The sequence below is a fragment of the Callionymus lyra genome, chromosome 13 (assembly GCF_982586985.1).
Source record: "Callionymus lyra chromosome 13, fCalLyr1.hap1.1, whole genome shotgun sequence".
NCBI classification, from domain to species: domain Eukaryota; kingdom Metazoa; phylum Chordata; class Actinopteri; order Syngnathiformes; family Callionymidae; genus Callionymus; species Callionymus lyra.
Genome location: NC_141830.1, coordinates 13,288,848 through 13,305,264, shown reverse-complemented (window position 1 = coordinate 13,305,264; position 16,417 = coordinate 13,288,848). Strand labels below are relative to the sequence as shown.

The window sequence follows — 16,417 nt, the reverse complement described above, 5'->3', positions numbered from 1 at the left end:
AATAAAATAATATATATTTCACTAAATATATACTAGTCACGTACACACCTGTTTCACTTAGATTCAAATGGACTATTATAAGACAACAAAGTCCACTGATACTGTCCATGGTTGTGAGCAACATTATTTTAAAAATAATATTAATTAAAATGATTAATAAAATAAATACAAATAAAAACAGTACAGCGTACGTGACGTCTAGATTGATCACGTGGTCGGAAGCTGACCTATCAAAGGAGGCCATTCGGCAACACGGAAGTGAGCGTGTGATTCCATTTATTTCATCTATTTAGTTGATTAATTTAATTTAAAAATGATGTTAAAGAGACTCAGAATAATGTTTTCTCTAAAATAACTGGATTCAAACTGTTGGAATGGGGTGAAGAAAGAAGGAATACATTTGACACGCGCCTCCGTGACGTCTCTGCCTCCGTCAACCAGCTGTTTCCACCATGAGCGGCTTCACCTGAACCTGCTGCCCCGGGAGAGCGTCCTCTCAGGCGGCCAGCGAGCTGTCCCACGACCCGCTCATTTCGACGAGCTATGGCGTCGTCCTCCGCCAGGAAGAAGAAGCAGGTTCGCTTCGCCAGCCTGGAGGACGAGGAGCAGGAGGAGGACACGCTGTTTGACAAGCGACAGGACGCGACGGGGAGCGGGCTGAAGAGCGTCCTGAAGGCCGCCAAGAGGAGAGCGAAACCCGGCTGCGAGGAGATGGAGGAGGCGGTGGTGGGGGTCCGAGGCGAGGGCGGAAGCTGCGGTCGCTGGATGGTCACTCTGGTGCTGTGCGCGTCCTTCCTGGGGCTGGTGAGGAAACCACCCATTAACTAACCATTTACACAAACACTATTCTGAATGGAAATATTCTTATTTATTTTTTAAATAGTTCAACATTCGACAATGTTAACAAGACAATATAAGTTTTGTAATATTTGGAGCCAGAACAAGTCGTTCTCATCATGAAAAAAAAACACGCACAAAGTTCAGATTCACATCTTATCGTAGTTAAAGATTGATTTCTCCTCGTGTTTATTTTAGGTCAACAGAACCATAATTCCTGCAATAAAGCCCTGATGCAATGAGCCACACGGTATATAAACTATCAAGGATGTATTGAACCTGAGAACCGGTTCAGAAGGTTGAATAAGAAGCTTGACTACAAGTTTGACAAGTTATAGTTATAGTATATTTATTTTACACACTTAATTGAAATGTAAACCGTCAAATAACTATGACAAAAATGTAATATGATTTGAAAACCAAAAAAAAAAAAAAATATATATAGATGTAAGTAAGTAAGTAATTTTTATTTGTATAGCGCTTTTCCAGACCAGGGTCACAAAGCGCTTAAACAATCAAAACAATATTCAATAAAGTATATACTTTAAAGGGTAAGATAAAACTGATAACACAACAGGAGTTCCAGAAAATCAAGGAAAAGCCTGAACAAATAGAAACGTCTTAAGATGTTTCTTGAAGGAGTCAGTAGACTCCATGTGTATATATATATATATATATATATATATATATATATATATATTCTTATCTTTAAATCGATAAATTGGTGTTGAATATCCACGTGTCGTAGCCAAATAAACATTGTGACCTCACATGTGACCTCGGTGGATCGTCTGTTATCTGCTTCGCTATGTGGCAAACATATCGGACCAGTCTGACCTCCTTCCTCGCGCGCGTTCTTGTCAATCAAGATGTGTTTCATTCATTCATTCGTCTGCTCGTGCCCTCGCTGGACCTGACGAACGAGAAGAGCAAGATCTACATCTCAGAGGGACGTCGGTAAATGTTAACTGTGCACATCATCGTAGCCCTCAAGTCAAATACACCTTCTGTATACTTACACGCCTCTTCAAATATACACTGTCAACAACTCTTACGTTACGTTTCCACCAGGTATAAAAATGTGTGTGTGTTACACTTGATTATTTGTTCCAAACACACTTCTTGTTCTTTATCTTCATTGGTCATTATTTGTAAAAGTGGAGAATTTAAACGTTGATCACTCTTCATGTCGCTAAGAAGGCTGTTAAGTGGGTATTACATTTCCTTCTTAGTGAAAGATCTTCTTGAGCTACGAGCGACTCTGGGGAAACACTTCCTTCTTTCACAGCGTTCTTAAGAGCACTCCAAAGAAGATCGTAGCGCTAAATCTAATCCGGGAAAAGCAGCCATTATGTTTTAGTCTTACTGGCTGTTGAGCATTTTTCCACCACTCTGACATAAAATCAATATTAAAAGACTTTTTCTGGGGGATTTGTTGTTTCCTAACTTCATTAGCAGCTAAACCATTTTAGTTTTTTTTTAACTTTTTCATTACCAGCTTTTTTTTTCCTGTTGACTTTTCTTACCTACTTTGGTAACATTAAACACACAAAACATCTTTTTCCCACTTTGTTTGTTTTTAAAACTTTTTATTTTGAATGAATTGAAGAATTTTACTCGGAATTCCTTGTGTTTTTATTTATTTATTTTAAACTTTTTCACACACAAAAGAGCAAAAACCCTATTCAGTGTATTACATAGAACAGTGGTCCCCAACCTTTTCAAACCACAAAAGCCCACTTTTAAGTCTCAAAAACCTTTGCGGCTGACCTCTGACCCCATAAATACGCATTATAATGCGTTCTCAGAGCACTTTTTTTTATTGAAGATTGAACATAAAGGACTGAAATCAATAAAAGGAGAAACATCTTGGAAGCTCCACAGTCACTGTAACATGTTACCACATACTCGAAGAAAAAACAATATAATGTAAAGAATATTTGAAAATGTTTAATATGCTTTTAAACTTAACGAGTTTTAACATTTAAAACATTATTATACGTATTTTTATATAATTACATCCACCCTCAAAAAAATTATACAATTTTTGGAAACTATTTTGCGGCCCACTTGCAATACCTTCGCGACCCACCAGGGTGCAATCACTGATCTAGAATAATATACTGTATCTAGTTAAAATGTTTTGTTGTTTATACCATAGTAACTCAACTTAACCTTTTTCAAATTACAGAATTGTTTAGGGTTAGGGTTAGTTTTTAATGAGTCATTCTTTAAAAAACAATTAATTTCCCCAAGACTTCTTTTATTCTGTGTTTAAAGTTCGAGTCGCTGCAGCTTCATGTCCTCAACGACTCGTCAAACTTGACCATCAAGCAGCTTTTGTTCCGAGATGCTTAGATGAGACTCTGAGGAAATCAAAAACCTGACTTTTTGTCTCAAACGGTCTTGAGTCTGAACGTGTTCCTCGCTCCTGTGTTCCAGGGGATGAGCATCTCGGTTCTGGGTCCCACGTTTGGGGACTTGGCCCTCAACGTGAAGAAGGACATCAGCAACATCTCCTACATCTTCGTGGGCCGGTCAGGAGGGTACATCGGCGGGTCGCTGGTCGGGGGGATGCTGTTCGACTGCATGAACCCCCACCTGCTGCTAGGTCAGTGAGGGTCAAAGGTCATCTCTGCTTCAACCTTCTTCTAACGCCTTTGCTCTCCGCACAGGGCTGTCGTTGGCCATCACGGCGTTGGGAACGTGTGCTATACCCTTCTGCCAGCAGGCTCTGGTGCTGACCGCTCTCATGTCCACCATCGGGGTCTCAATGGGGGTCCTGGACACCGGTACGATCTTTGTGTTTCCACAAACCTCTAGAGTAGTTTGGCAGGCAGTAGTTTCCTCTTAACCTGCCGTCACTCCTGCAGGCGGGAACGTGCTGATCCTGAAAACGTGGGGCGACCGGGCCGGACCCTACATGCAGGCGCTGCACTTCAGCTTCGCGGTCGGAGGCTTCGTCTCGCCCATCATCGCCAAGCTTCTGTTCGGGTCGGCCCTCGACGTCAACGCCAGTCTGCTCGGCAACTCGTCGGCGCTGAGACCCGCCGACCACATGACCGTCCGCTACATGCGGGGCGGCGACCTCAAGTCCATGTGGGCGTACGTGGTGATCGGCGTCTTCATCTTCGTCGTCTCGCTGCAGTTCTTCGTCATGTGGCTGCGAGGAACCTCTTCCCGCGACCCCGCCCGCTCCTCGCCCTCCAAGCCCCTGCTGGCCAAACATCACACGGCGCTGGTCGTGCTGCTCTTCTTCTTCTTCTTCGCCTACGTGGGCTCCGAGGTGGCGTACGGATCCTTCATCTTCACCTTCGGGAAAGAAGCCGGCATGGACGAGACTCAAGCCGCCGGACTCAACTCGTTGTTCTGGGCCACGTTCGCCATCTTCCGAGGGCTCTCCATCTTCTTCGCCACCTGCATGTACCCGGGCACCATGATCCTGCTGAGCCTGGTCACCTCCACCGTCTCCACCACGCTGCTCTGCCTGTTCAGCCGGGAGAAAGCCGTGATCTGGGCCTTCACGGGCGTCTACGGCGCCTCCTTGGCGACCGTCTTCCCCAGCGGCATCTCCTGGCTGGAGCAGTACACCACGGTGACGGGACGCACGGCGGCGGCCTTCGTGGTGGGAGCCGGGGTCGGCGAGATGGTCCTGCCCGCCTTCCTGGGCTTCCTGCTGGGGAGGATCCACGACCAGCCGCTGCTCATGCAGCTCTCGCTGCTGTGCGCCACCTTCACCTCCATCCTCTTCCCCGTCATGTACAAGTTGGCCGCCCCGGGGGGCCTGAGCCTCAAGACCCCCGTCAGGAGCCGACGCGACGCCGACGACAGCGAGTATCGTCAGGCGCTGCTGGATTCTGGAGCCAATGACGACGAAGAGGAAGAGGAGGAGGAGGAGGAGGAGGGGAACGAGGCCGACCAGTGGAACGACGCAGACTTTGAGGTCATCGAAATGGACGACGCGGTGAGTCCCATCAGTTCGCCCAACAAGTCGTCGGCGTCTCCCCCCGAAGTCCAGTCGCCTCCGGCCGACACACAGCTGGTGCAGCCGATGGTTTCCTTCTCAGACTCTCCTCGCCGCAAACTCGCGCTGGACCGAGAGAAGAACGACTGAACCTGTCATCCGCCGCCGTTTAAATGTTATTTTGAAACTAAAAAAACCGTAACCGTTGACGACGTCCCTTGAATACAGAAAATCCAAAGCAATTTTACATCGTTTGGAAGAACTTTTTACGTGACTTTTTCTCTTGATTTTATCGTTGTATGTTAAATACAAACCACAACCTTTGGAATGTTTAGCTTCGTACATCGACTGCAGAAACACCAGACGGTTCATGTCCCGTGTGTGAGCTCATCGTAAACGTCTCTGTCGTCCACACCATGTGTGTTGAGATTTGAAATCAATGTTAATGGCTAGCATTAAGCTAGCATTACCGCCATGTTGGATTTTGGTAGTTTAAAAAACAAGCTCAAAGTGACCTTTCTCTCTCTGTTCTGACCTGGAAGTTGTTGCCTTATGTTGTGCAGAAAAATGTTTTATTAGCTTACACAATAATTGCATAATGTCAATTGACATATTATCAATATAAGTTTTATATTTTCCTCAAATTAAGTAATGATAAAACAAACCAGGAACTCTTGATAAATAATCATTATTAAATGTAAATTTCAGTCCAGCAGCTACAATGTTAATGTCGGTTAATACTGTTATTAGCTTCTGATAACAACTTAAGCTAACACATGTTAAGTTTAATCACAAAAACGGTGCTTTAAATTCACACCAATTCTGCGACAAAAAAGGGACCAAATTGTTTTAAAGATCCTCAAACAAACAAGTGAAATTGGCAATGGGTTACGTTTCCGGTTTTCAAAATAAAATTTAAATACTCATGGAGCTTTTTAGTAACCTGATAGATTCTAAAAGTTATTTTTTGATAAGAATCTAACAAAAGTGGACTCTGTTGTCATCTCACTCTGATGACAATCCTCGTCAATCCCAGAGAAGATATTTTGCAGACACTTCCTGTTTACCTTAACTTTTTTTTTTCTAAACGTGAACGCTGTGATTGAATGTTTGCCGTTTCACGTGTTATACTAACGCCCTCTGCTGGCGAGACATGTGTACAGCCTGGTTTACAGGTTAAAAAAATGTTGCACTCGAGTGTAGCTAAAAAAAAGGATGTCAGCGATTTAACTTCCGGTTGTGTAACGTGACGTCATCACTGTGATCCATTGTCGACATTAAACCAGTCAATTGGAACAGTTTTAATATCTCAAAGTTGCACCACAGCAATAAAAACAACGATCGTCTTCAACATTTTTTTTTTACATTCTTTACACAGATGTCGAGAAAAACCAAAGTTTGAATCTCCTTTTTCTTTTTTTTGTGATGGAACAGCATAAAACACACGAGCGTCCAAAGTCTTAAATTATCACAAAGTATTGCATCAGTCCCAAGTTCCAGCTCCAGTCCTCACCGTCTTTAGTGTCAAACTCCAAACATCCTTCCAAACCAAAGACACGTGAAAAAAAGGTTGGATTGCATCCGTGACGTCGACGGGGGAGACAGACGGAATATTTACAACATGAAATGTAGAGTTCCTGATGTAGTGATGGGAGCACGGCAGCCAATGAGATCAGACACGAGCCCTTTAGGGACCTGCAGAGCCAGAACAAACACAGTAACGACACAGGTGAAGAACCGGGGGCCGGTTCAGTCGAAGCACCATTCAGACGAATACACAACGATGGAGGTCACACACACACACACACACACACAGAGACAGACAAGGAGCGGGGTCACGACCCGGGCCCCCATCAGAACTGCTCCAGCAGCTGACGCAGGTACGGGGCCTTGGCCAGCTGTCTGTTGACCTGGGACAGCTTGTACAGAACCGGACAGTCCAGGGACACGCAGGGAACCTGACGCTCCGCGCAGCCGCTGCAGTTCCGACAAATCTGGAGACAAAACCCGGAGAGACGTGTGAATCCAAAGAGTCAGAAAGCAGGTTCTGGTTCTGGTTCTGGTTCTACCAAGTATTCTGAGACCTGAACGTGGTTCTTTATAGGAAGTGAATTTACTGGAGATAAGTAGTGATGGTCTGATGAAGCTTCATGAAGCAGTGTCATTATTTTCAGAGTCCACTAGATGGCGGTCTCTGCCCTATTTTACTTTGTTTTGAACAACTGTTCAAATGAAAATCATTTTTAAAGTGATGGCGCCACCTCCTGACCTCTAACCAACATGACACTGCTTCATGAAGCAAATATATATGTGTAGTATTGTCGAGTACTTGACTCTGGTGCTGCAGAATTTACAGACCACACGACTTAATTTGTTTGAAAACTGCTGGAGTCAACTGTATCCTCTTGTTCTCAGTCATCGTTGGAATCGTGCAGGATTTCATTGATCTTAGGTCGTAATGACTGCTGCCATCTAGTGGTCAGGAGTTTAATGGCAACACAAGAATGAACAAACGCTTTGAATATTTGCATGTTGAATCTAAATGAAATTTATATTTTAAAACAACAACATAATTATTATTTATGATTATCGAGATCTGAACTATAAAATAACTATGATAAAAATAAATATGATTTCAAAATAAAAATATGGACATATATATATATCGGTGTATGGATATTGTCTCCAGCCTCTAACTAAAACAGAAGGTGGCGTCAGAGAGCTGGTCCTTGCACCTTCAGAAGCTGCTCCTGCCGACTCTCCCAGCGCCTCATGTCCTGGTGCAGCGTCACGGCCACGCGCTGGGGTTCGGCCCGGCAGCGCGAACACACCCCGAGCTGAGTGAGCTCATCGCACACGGGGCAGTGGAGCGTCGTGAAGTACTGGGAGATGGTTCCCTTCCTGCCCGTCTCGTCGCCTCCTGGTCCGGCAGAGCAGGACGACTTCTGGATCTGAGACAAGAAAAAAAAATAAACGGATGATGAAGATGATTCGATTTTTTGCATGTTTAGCGCTACCGCAGCTTGACCAGCAGGGGGCGTATGTGATCTATGCTCAAAGCTCATCAACACTTTCCCTTTTGTTCTCCCTGCTCACAGGAAACCACGTGACACTTGTGATTCTCATTAAAAACATTAAGAGAGATTTTATTATCAGTTGTTTTTAATAAATCAATGCATTTATCGAATGAATCAGAATAAAATGAAGAGTCTTGTACATTAAAGTAGTTTTTTTAATTCAAACAATAAATCAAAAACAAAATGAAAAGTGAGATGAATCCACGAGTACGGGTACTGTTCCATCTCCACTCATAGTAAGTAAGTAATTTTTATTTATATAGTGCATTTCCAGACCAGGGTCACAAAGCGCTTAAACAATACTCAATAAAGTATATACTTTAAAGGTCAAGATAAAACTGATAACACAACAGGAGTTCCAGAAAATCAAGGAAAAGCCTGAACAAATAAAAACGTCTTAAGATGTTCCTTAAAGTCCTAGAGTTCTACATACATCAAAGCCTAAATGTCTGGGTGTTAGTTCGACCACATGGTCCACGAGCGGATCTCACCCGGGGCAGCTCCTGGTACCAGCCGAGCACGTCCACGCCGATCAGCTGGAACAGGCGCGCCAGCGGCGGCAGGATCTGCTTGGTGATGTAGTAGGTGGCGTTGAGGCGCAGGCCGGGGTCCTGCAGCGCCTCCAGGGGGCGCCGCACCAGCTGGATGAGGGGCACGCCCGGCACGCCGTACACGATCACGTACGGCACCCGCTCGCCCACCCGTGGCTCCAGACGCCGGTCGTACGCCATCATGCGCCTGCCAAGGTTCAGAGACGCAGCGTTCAACGTGGAGGCGGCGAACATTTTTTTCTCTCGCACACGCTGCTGGAATCTCATCTACCACATCCATTACGACGCCTTGTTGCTAGGCAACAGAGTCAGGGAGTGTACACACACGACCGTGGGGTCGCAGTAATTGGATTCCCGAGTACAGTAGCCGGCGTGTCTTCATGTACCTGGTGAGCTCCAGGGCGGGGATGCAGGCGCCGGGTCGGTACGAGCTGCTGCCGCGGTACTCTTTGGCGAAGGTGAGGTCCTGCATGCTGGCCCCGCCCTCCAGGACCTTCACGCACTGACGCTGCACGTACTGCTTCACCTGGCTGATGTCACGCGTCTCAAAGAGGAGCTTGATGGAGCGTTCCAGGATCTGAGGAGACGTTTGGGAGATTTAAGGAGGAATCTATGGAAGTTCATCAGAATCACTTTTTGAATTTTTCAAGCATATTTTTTTATTGAATAATAGAATTAAATCGTTTCTATATTGAAATATTTTATTTTAATTATTTAATTTAATAATTTCTATTTTAAAGATTTTTTTTTTGGTTGAATAATTTTATTAAATAATTTATATATTGAAAGATTTTTATTAGTTTTATTGAACAATTTAATTAAATAATTTCTAAATTGAAATATTGTATTTGTTTTTTTTAAATAATTTAATTAAATAATTTATATATTGAAAGATTCTATTTGTTTTAATTCAATAAATTATATATTGAAAGATTGTATTTGTTTTTATTGAATAATTTAATTAAATAATCTATATATTGAAAGATTGTATTTGTTTTAATTCAATAATTTCTATATTGAAAGGTTAAATTCGTTTTAAAGAATTTAATGATTTTTTTTAAATGGAGTTAGATATTAAAAACCCTATAATTAAAAAATAAATGTTCTTAATAACATATTTTTGATGTAATACCTTTTTAATGCATTACAAAAGTGTATAATATACTAGTGCCACTACATATTATTGAACCTTTGGCTGATCATGGAAGCACAATTATACCTATTTTTATATTTAATTTAATTAAAAATGTATTTGGGAATTAAAATATCAAACTCTAAGAGTTAAAAATAAATTAAATTATTTTGTCAATATTGATAACTTAAATACAATTATTTAAAAAACAAAATGTACTTATATAAATTAATTAAATTGTTCAAAAAAACATCAAAGCTCAAAATAAAAGCGACATTTCAACTAAGAGTAAAATAAAAATGTCGACATTTTAACTTTCAATCAAGCCATTCAACATCTGATCCACTTGATGAACCACTGATGGAGTCGTCTCTGTCTGGACTCACAGCACCACCTCTCTGACCCAGACGGTGTGAGCGAGTGAACCAGAGAGAGTGCAGAGAAGAGACGAGTGTTGCCGTTACCTTGGAAACAGCAGGGCAGCCGTCACGCCGCACAGTCTCGATGCCTTTGGCGTCGAACACCGGCTCCTTCTGGTCCAGACTCTCGTACATGTAGCCCACGTATCGCTTCTTCGTCTGCAGCACGCAGGGCAGGTACACCTGAGACGCATCAGAACATTTGATTCACATCATGACTGATGCCCGTCACACTTTTGCAAAGACACCGTTTTCTTAATAGGTGTCACTCAAACTGTGGTAGATTACATAAGTAACAGTTGTGAGGAGAATGTTTCTAACCCTTGATCCAACAATTTGAGGGAATTTCTTTTAACCACACTTTACAAAAGACAATCTTTATCCATCAAATAATTTTCCAGGCTTCACTTCCTATAAACCTCTTCGATGCGATGATAAATAAAAAGCTAACACCAGCACGTCAGCCAATCATAGAGCGTTAGGAACAGGAAGTGACCAAATGGGACAGAATCTTGAAAAATGATTAGACCGACAAAGGTAAAAGTTGCAGGTGTGGTAGGAAAAAAAAACTTTGAAGTTTCGTTCAATCATATAAAAAATATTTGGAAATTCCATTTACAACTGCAGGATGTGATGTCATCAAGGAGGAAGTGACCCGGACACTTTCAGTTGCTACACAGTAAGTAAGTAAGTAAGTAATTTTTATTTCTATAGCGCTTTTCCAGGCCAGGGTCACAAAGCGCTTAAATAATTAAAACAATATTCAATAAAACATATACTTTAAAGGTCAATATAATACTGAGAACAACACAGGAGTTCCAGAAAATCAAGGAAAAGCCTGAACAAATAAAAACGTCTTAAGATGTTTCTTGAAGGAGTCAGTAGATCATCAAACACAGAGATTGTTCCAAAGCTTAGGAGCAACAGTCTGGAAGGATTTCTCTCCTCTGGTCCTGAACCGTGTTCAGGAACCATCAGTAGATTCTGATCCACAGACCTCAGAGCCTGAGCTGGGGTGTAAGTCTGGATCAGATCACTGATGTGAGGAGGAGCCGGAAGCAGGAAACTTCCCATAACATAAATTTTAATTTATTTACTTACATTTTTGGTCATTAAATAAACTCATTAAATTCCATCTCAGAACCTCGTAACACATGATGGATAGAAATTGTTACAACTTTTCCAACTGAAGGACTTTTCCAAGCGAACAAATGCTAGCTCACCTAGCGGCTAACAGCGCTAGCTGCAGGTGAAATGTACCGCCTCGCAAACTTTCATTTATTTTGAAGATGACATTATTTGTAATATGCACATTTCTATGATTAAAAATACACATTAATAAGTATTCATGTGACAGGAGAGAATATACATGACCTTTTGCTCGTGCCAGATTATAGCTTTAAAAAATTGACATAGCGGGAAAGAGACTAAACGTTTGGATGCAAACCTTCTCAAACTTCAGCTTGACTGGCTTCGGGTTGGTTGCCGTCACAGCTTCGGCAATCTCGTTGCCGATCTTGAAGGCCTGCTCCTTAGTCGCTCCTTTCAAGAGAACAAACAAGCTGCGGAACACACACACAAAAAGACACACACACACACACACACACAAAATGTTGAAGAGGTTCATGATGTTCTTCTCAACAAAACAAGCCGATAATAATCTCCTCCATCCGCTAACAGACTCTCTCCGACTTCACATCTTCGACTCACACTTTGTTCGTCAAGATCTGACGCCGCTCACCTGTCCGTGTCTCCGTACACGACCCGTGCGCCCCACTTCTTGGTGTCGTTGACCATCTTGATGGCTCGCTCCAGCGTCTCTCGGGCCTTGTGGACGATGCTGTCGCCGACCTGAGCGCAGCGACAAACATTACACTCCCCCCAGAACATTCCACCGCGAACCCGGTGACGACTCGCACCTCCACGCTGGGCATCCTCCCGGAGTAGTTGGCCGCCGTGTAGCCGAAGGTGACGTTGGCGATGAGTTTGAGTCCCAGTTGGCGAGCGTGAAGCAGCCTCGTCAGAGCCTTGTCCTGCTTGTAGGTCTTCATGGATTGTTTCACCATGATCCTGGTGTTCAGGATCTCCTCCAGCATGCTGGGAACCACTCCCTTCCGCACCGAGGCCTGGAAGAAAGAGTGATTCAAGTAAAGTAATAAAAAATCTTTTTTCCCCTAAATTTTCAGAGATGGTTTAATTGACAACAAACTCTCACACTTTTTCTTTTAACAACATCATTTGTCACTTTTGTGAGTGTCTGACACAACAAGAGTCTTTATTCAGGGTGTAAGAAACTAAGTGGGTACTTGTACTAGGTGTCTCCCCTGCAGTTAATACAAAACTCTGCAGCGAGAATTCTGACCCGCTCTAGTAGAAGAACTCACATTTCTGCGAACCTTAAAACTCTTCACTGGCTTCTAGTTTCTTTCAGGATCAATTTTAAAATTCTGGTTCTTACTTTCAGATCTATTCATGGTCAGACTCCTCCTTACTCTATTATTCTACTGATGGTTCCTGAACACGGTTCAGGACCAGAAGAGAGAAATCCTTCCAGGCTGTTGATCCTAAGCTTTGGAATTATCTTCCTACTTTCTGGGACACCTGTGTTTTTCTCTGTGTTAGCTTGATCTTTTTAGTATATATTTATATATAGTATTTTTTTTTATTGTTAAAGCACTTTGTCACCCTCTATAAATATAAATTACTTACTTACTTGTGTATTGTGACATTGATACTTACCAGTAGTGATGGTCTGATGAAGCAGTGTCATTATTTTCAGAGTCCACTAGATGGCGGTCTCTGCACCATTTTCCTTCGTTTTGAACAACTCACTTCTAATGAAACATCACTTCATTTTTAAACTGATAGCGCCACCTACTGACCTCTAAACAACTTGACACTGCTTCATGGAGCTTCATCAAACCATCACTACTTACAAGTACTGTATTAATTTGGGAAAAAAAACAACTTTTTGGGCCTTTCAAATCATGTCTTTATCATTGCTCTACTACGGTTTACACATCAATATAGTTTGTATTTGTATTTACGATGACTGGGGACGAGAGGATACAGTCGACTCCAGTCGACTCCAGCAGCTTTTTAAGATGCTTTTTGGACATATTTTAGTTTTTAAAACAAATTAATGTGGTCTGTAAATTCTGGAACACCAGAGTCAAGTACTCGACAATACTACAAATATAACCTTGTTCCTACAGTATCATAAATATATCGTATCGTTTGCACGTGTATCGTGATACGTATCGCCAGATTCTTGCCAATACACACCACAAATGAACATGTTGACACAGACGCTTCACTTACACTTTCCTAAGAGGACCTACAGTCGTGTCAACTGAGCGGCTCCGACTCATAACAACCTCATTTGAGACGTGTTGATTGTGAGGCTGCATTATGTAATGTGTACGCGAGCTCCGGGGAGTGAATTAAAGGGATAACTGAGGGGAGGCAGAGCTGAGGGTGAGGAGGGAGGTGTTCTGCAGATGTGTCTGGTGTTCACGCTCGTAAAGCTGGAGCACGAGCCGAGACGGTTGAGAATCTGAGGTCTTCGTACCTTCACGAAGGCGATGCCGTTGGGCGACACCGTGATGTCATTCCGGAGCTGGTAGAGGAGGTCTGGAGGAACGCGTAAGGAGGTGCAGCCGAACTTGAACTCGTCCGTCCTGAGAGGGAGACAAAAAAAATGAAGCAGAACCAGACGATGGAAGGATCAGCAAAACAGAAACATGCAGCTTCCCCCTCATCATGCAGTCATGGAGGTAAAGTCTCGTTTCCCCCTCTCCGCCCCCCCGACTGTTGCTATGCAACAAGAGTAATCCCTCTGAAGAAATAGCAAAAATATTTCCACTTGCAATTCTCCCTGCACTGAGCTGTGAACACATTCTCTCACGTGGCTGATCCAGCAGCAGCACTGAGGAGGTTCTTACGTTCCCAGGCTGTCCACGTGACCCAGACAGGTGGAGTAACAGTAGTTGTAGGCGATGACGATGGACGGGTAGAGAGACTGGAAGTCCAGGACGACCACGGAGTTGCTGTAGAACCGCGACTCGGGTTCCATGATGAGAGGGAGGCACTGCGGCGCCCTCTGCTGGGCCCTCTGCTGGACACTGGGCGTCACAGGGATGTAATTGAGCGGCTTGGCGACGCGCAACATCATGGACTCCACACGGTACTGAGGAAACATGATTGTCGTTTTTAAACGTCAGACCCACATGGACGGAGTGTTTCGGAGACGTCTTGGATTCTCCATCTGACCTGCGAGCCCCGAGTCAGCACGTGATAGAACTGGATCCCGAAGACTCGAGCCAGCTCGCTGGTTCTGCCGACGATGTCGTTCTGCTGCAGGAGCTGCATGCTGCCCCGCACCCGACTCACGTAGTGGTCCACCATCTTCCACCTGAACACCAGTCCATTATTCACTCACCAAGACACTGCTACACACATGGTACCGAAGACTCTTGGTCTCACATTTGAAAATACTTGATGCATGTTATGATATTTTTGAGTGAATAGTTTACATCTTCCAGAAGAAATCTATGACAGTCATTGATCGTAACTTGAGATAATTATTGATTTTTAATCAATTTTAATCTCAAACCTACGATTGTATTTGTTGGCAGACAATCTAAAGGTAAATAAGTTTTAAACAATCAATAGATACGTCAAACTATTTATTAAATAATAAAAAAAAAAGGTTCAAACATTGATTTAAACAGTGCCGAGTATGACCGTGATGATAATAAAGGATTACAAAGCAGAAGGAACGTTGCGATGGCGCTCTTAATTTGAAAGCCGGAAGTTTATTTCCTTCTCAATGGCAATTTGAGATAAACCGTGAAGTTTAGCGATAACTGTCTGTGTGAGTAGTAAACACTTTAATCGATAGACTCGCCTTATGTTGCTTCTGATTGGTTGATATTGTGTGGTGCCTTTCGTGATTGGCTAGATTTACGTAAAAAAGAACAACGTTTATTATCATTGAAATATAAATAGTGTTATATTGGTAAATATAAGAACCGTCAAGTTTAGCGTAAGAATCGCTCTCAAATCAAATGTTTTCGTGGTTTTATACTGAAATTTAAATAAAATACAGTTTTAGCTCGAAAAATGTAGAGGTTATAGCTAATAATAATTTTTTCAGAGTCCACTAGATGGCGGCCTCTGCACTATTTTCCTATGTTTTGAACAACTGTTCTAATGAAACATCACATTATTTTTAAACTGATGGCGCCACCTACTGACCTCTAAACAATATGACACTGCTTCATAAAGCTTTATCAGACCATCACCACTGAATATATCGTTGTCCTGACAACATCATATATTTTCTCCTGTATCGTGATACGTCCGAGTCTTGCCAATACACAAGATATCTACGAGTAAAGCACAGAGCCTGTGCATACCTCTGCCAAGGAGCTCATCTCACAGGACCTTGTAAAACAAAATGGCAACGCGCTTCAAACCCACCTGTAGAGGTCAGTCTTGTGGTCGAACCAGTCCGAGAGAGTCCGTCGACTGTAGAGCGGGAAGCGCTGATGCAGCACATGGAAGGCCACGTTCTCAAAACTGTAGTTGTTCAGAGTCACCTGAGGGGACGAGAGTGACAGGTTGGATCAGCGTCAGACCTCCTGACAGAAGAGTCTAAAAATAAAACAAACAAGAATTCCGGAGACAAAACGGGATGGACATCCTTTGGATGGAACGAACCATGATTGATGAAGATTAAGAAATGTTCCGGACTATAAAACTGCTGCAATGCCTCAGAAGCAAAGACAGATTAGACCGAAGGGAATAAAGATTTCAGCCTTTTGTGTTTAATGCAAAACCAGAGAACATTGAGTATGCAGTCCACGCATGACATTGTCCTGAGAGGCCAAAGGTAATCAATACACTTGCCAGATCGATACGGACGCACTGAAATATAGGCCACCATGAAAATAATTCAATATATATTCAATAAATATCTATATATATATATATACGTGTTCATTAAGTTTGTGCTTCTCATAAAGCAAATAACAAAATACAACCATCTTAAATAAAAAATTAAAAAAATCTATTCAACTCTTAAAAAGTTATAAATGATCGTGAAACTAGCTGCAAAAACAATTTATTAGCTACATTTTACTAGTATTGTGATATTTGTCGTCTTATTCTTGGCTCAGAAATCCGATGAAAATTTTCCCCCATAAAAGTAGCATCTTGAAATTTAGGTTAAACAATTCTAATATTCTAGCTTCTTGAAAGATGAATTAATAAACTGTAGACTGACACCCCGACATTCTGATCTTTATCTATGTGGCAAATATGATATTTGACTAGAAAAGGTTGATTTTCTTTGAAGAAAACGGGTAGAAAACCTCGCACACGACAGCACAGGGAAGTGAAACAGCCAGTGAGTCATCAGTGGCAGACAAGGT

The 16,417-nt window shown here is 42.6% G+C and overlaps 2 protein-coding genes across 2 annotated transcripts in view; one reads left to right on the top strand and one right to left on the bottom strand.

Annotated features, from left to right (window-relative positions):
• Positions 1-259: 259 nt before the first annotated feature.
• slc60a2b (solute carrier family 60 member 2b) lies at positions 260-5,968 on the top strand. Its single transcript, XM_087806538.1, has 4 exons — positions 260-804; positions 3,280-3,448; positions 3,513-3,629; positions 3,711-5,968. Exons 1-4 carry the CDS (start codon positions 544-546, stop codon positions 4,949-4,951), a joined length of 1,788 nt encoding a protein of 595 aa, XP_087662664.1. The 5' UTR covers positions 260-543; the 3' UTR covers positions 4,952-5,968.
• A 119-nt stretch (positions 5,969-6,087) lies between these two features.
• rev3l (REV3 like, DNA directed polymerase zeta catalytic subunit) overlaps positions 6,088-16,417 on the bottom strand; it is a 40,690-nt gene continuing 30,360 nt past the window's right edge. Inside the window, exons 21-32 of the mRNA XM_087806537.1 lie at positions 15,465-15,583; positions 14,253-14,394; positions 13,925-14,169; positions 13,552-13,660; positions 11,900-12,106; positions 11,722-11,831; positions 11,428-11,542; positions 10,026-10,163; positions 8,816-9,006; positions 8,370-8,616; positions 7,537-7,752; positions 6,088-6,795 (exon numbers count right to left, since the gene is read on the bottom strand). Of these exons, the coding sequence (XP_087662663.1) occupies positions 6,655-6,795; positions 7,537-7,752; positions 8,370-8,616; positions 8,816-9,006; positions 10,026-10,163; positions 11,428-11,542; positions 11,722-11,831; positions 11,900-12,106; positions 13,552-13,660; positions 13,925-14,169; positions 14,253-14,394; positions 15,465-15,583 (1,980 nt within the window). The 3' untranslated portion in view covers positions 6,088-6,654. The remainder of the gene's footprint in view (positions 6,796-7,536; positions 7,753-8,369; positions 8,617-8,815; positions 9,007-10,025; positions 10,164-11,427; positions 11,543-11,721; positions 11,832-11,899; positions 12,107-13,551; positions 13,661-13,924; positions 14,170-14,252; positions 14,395-15,464; positions 15,584-16,417) is intronic.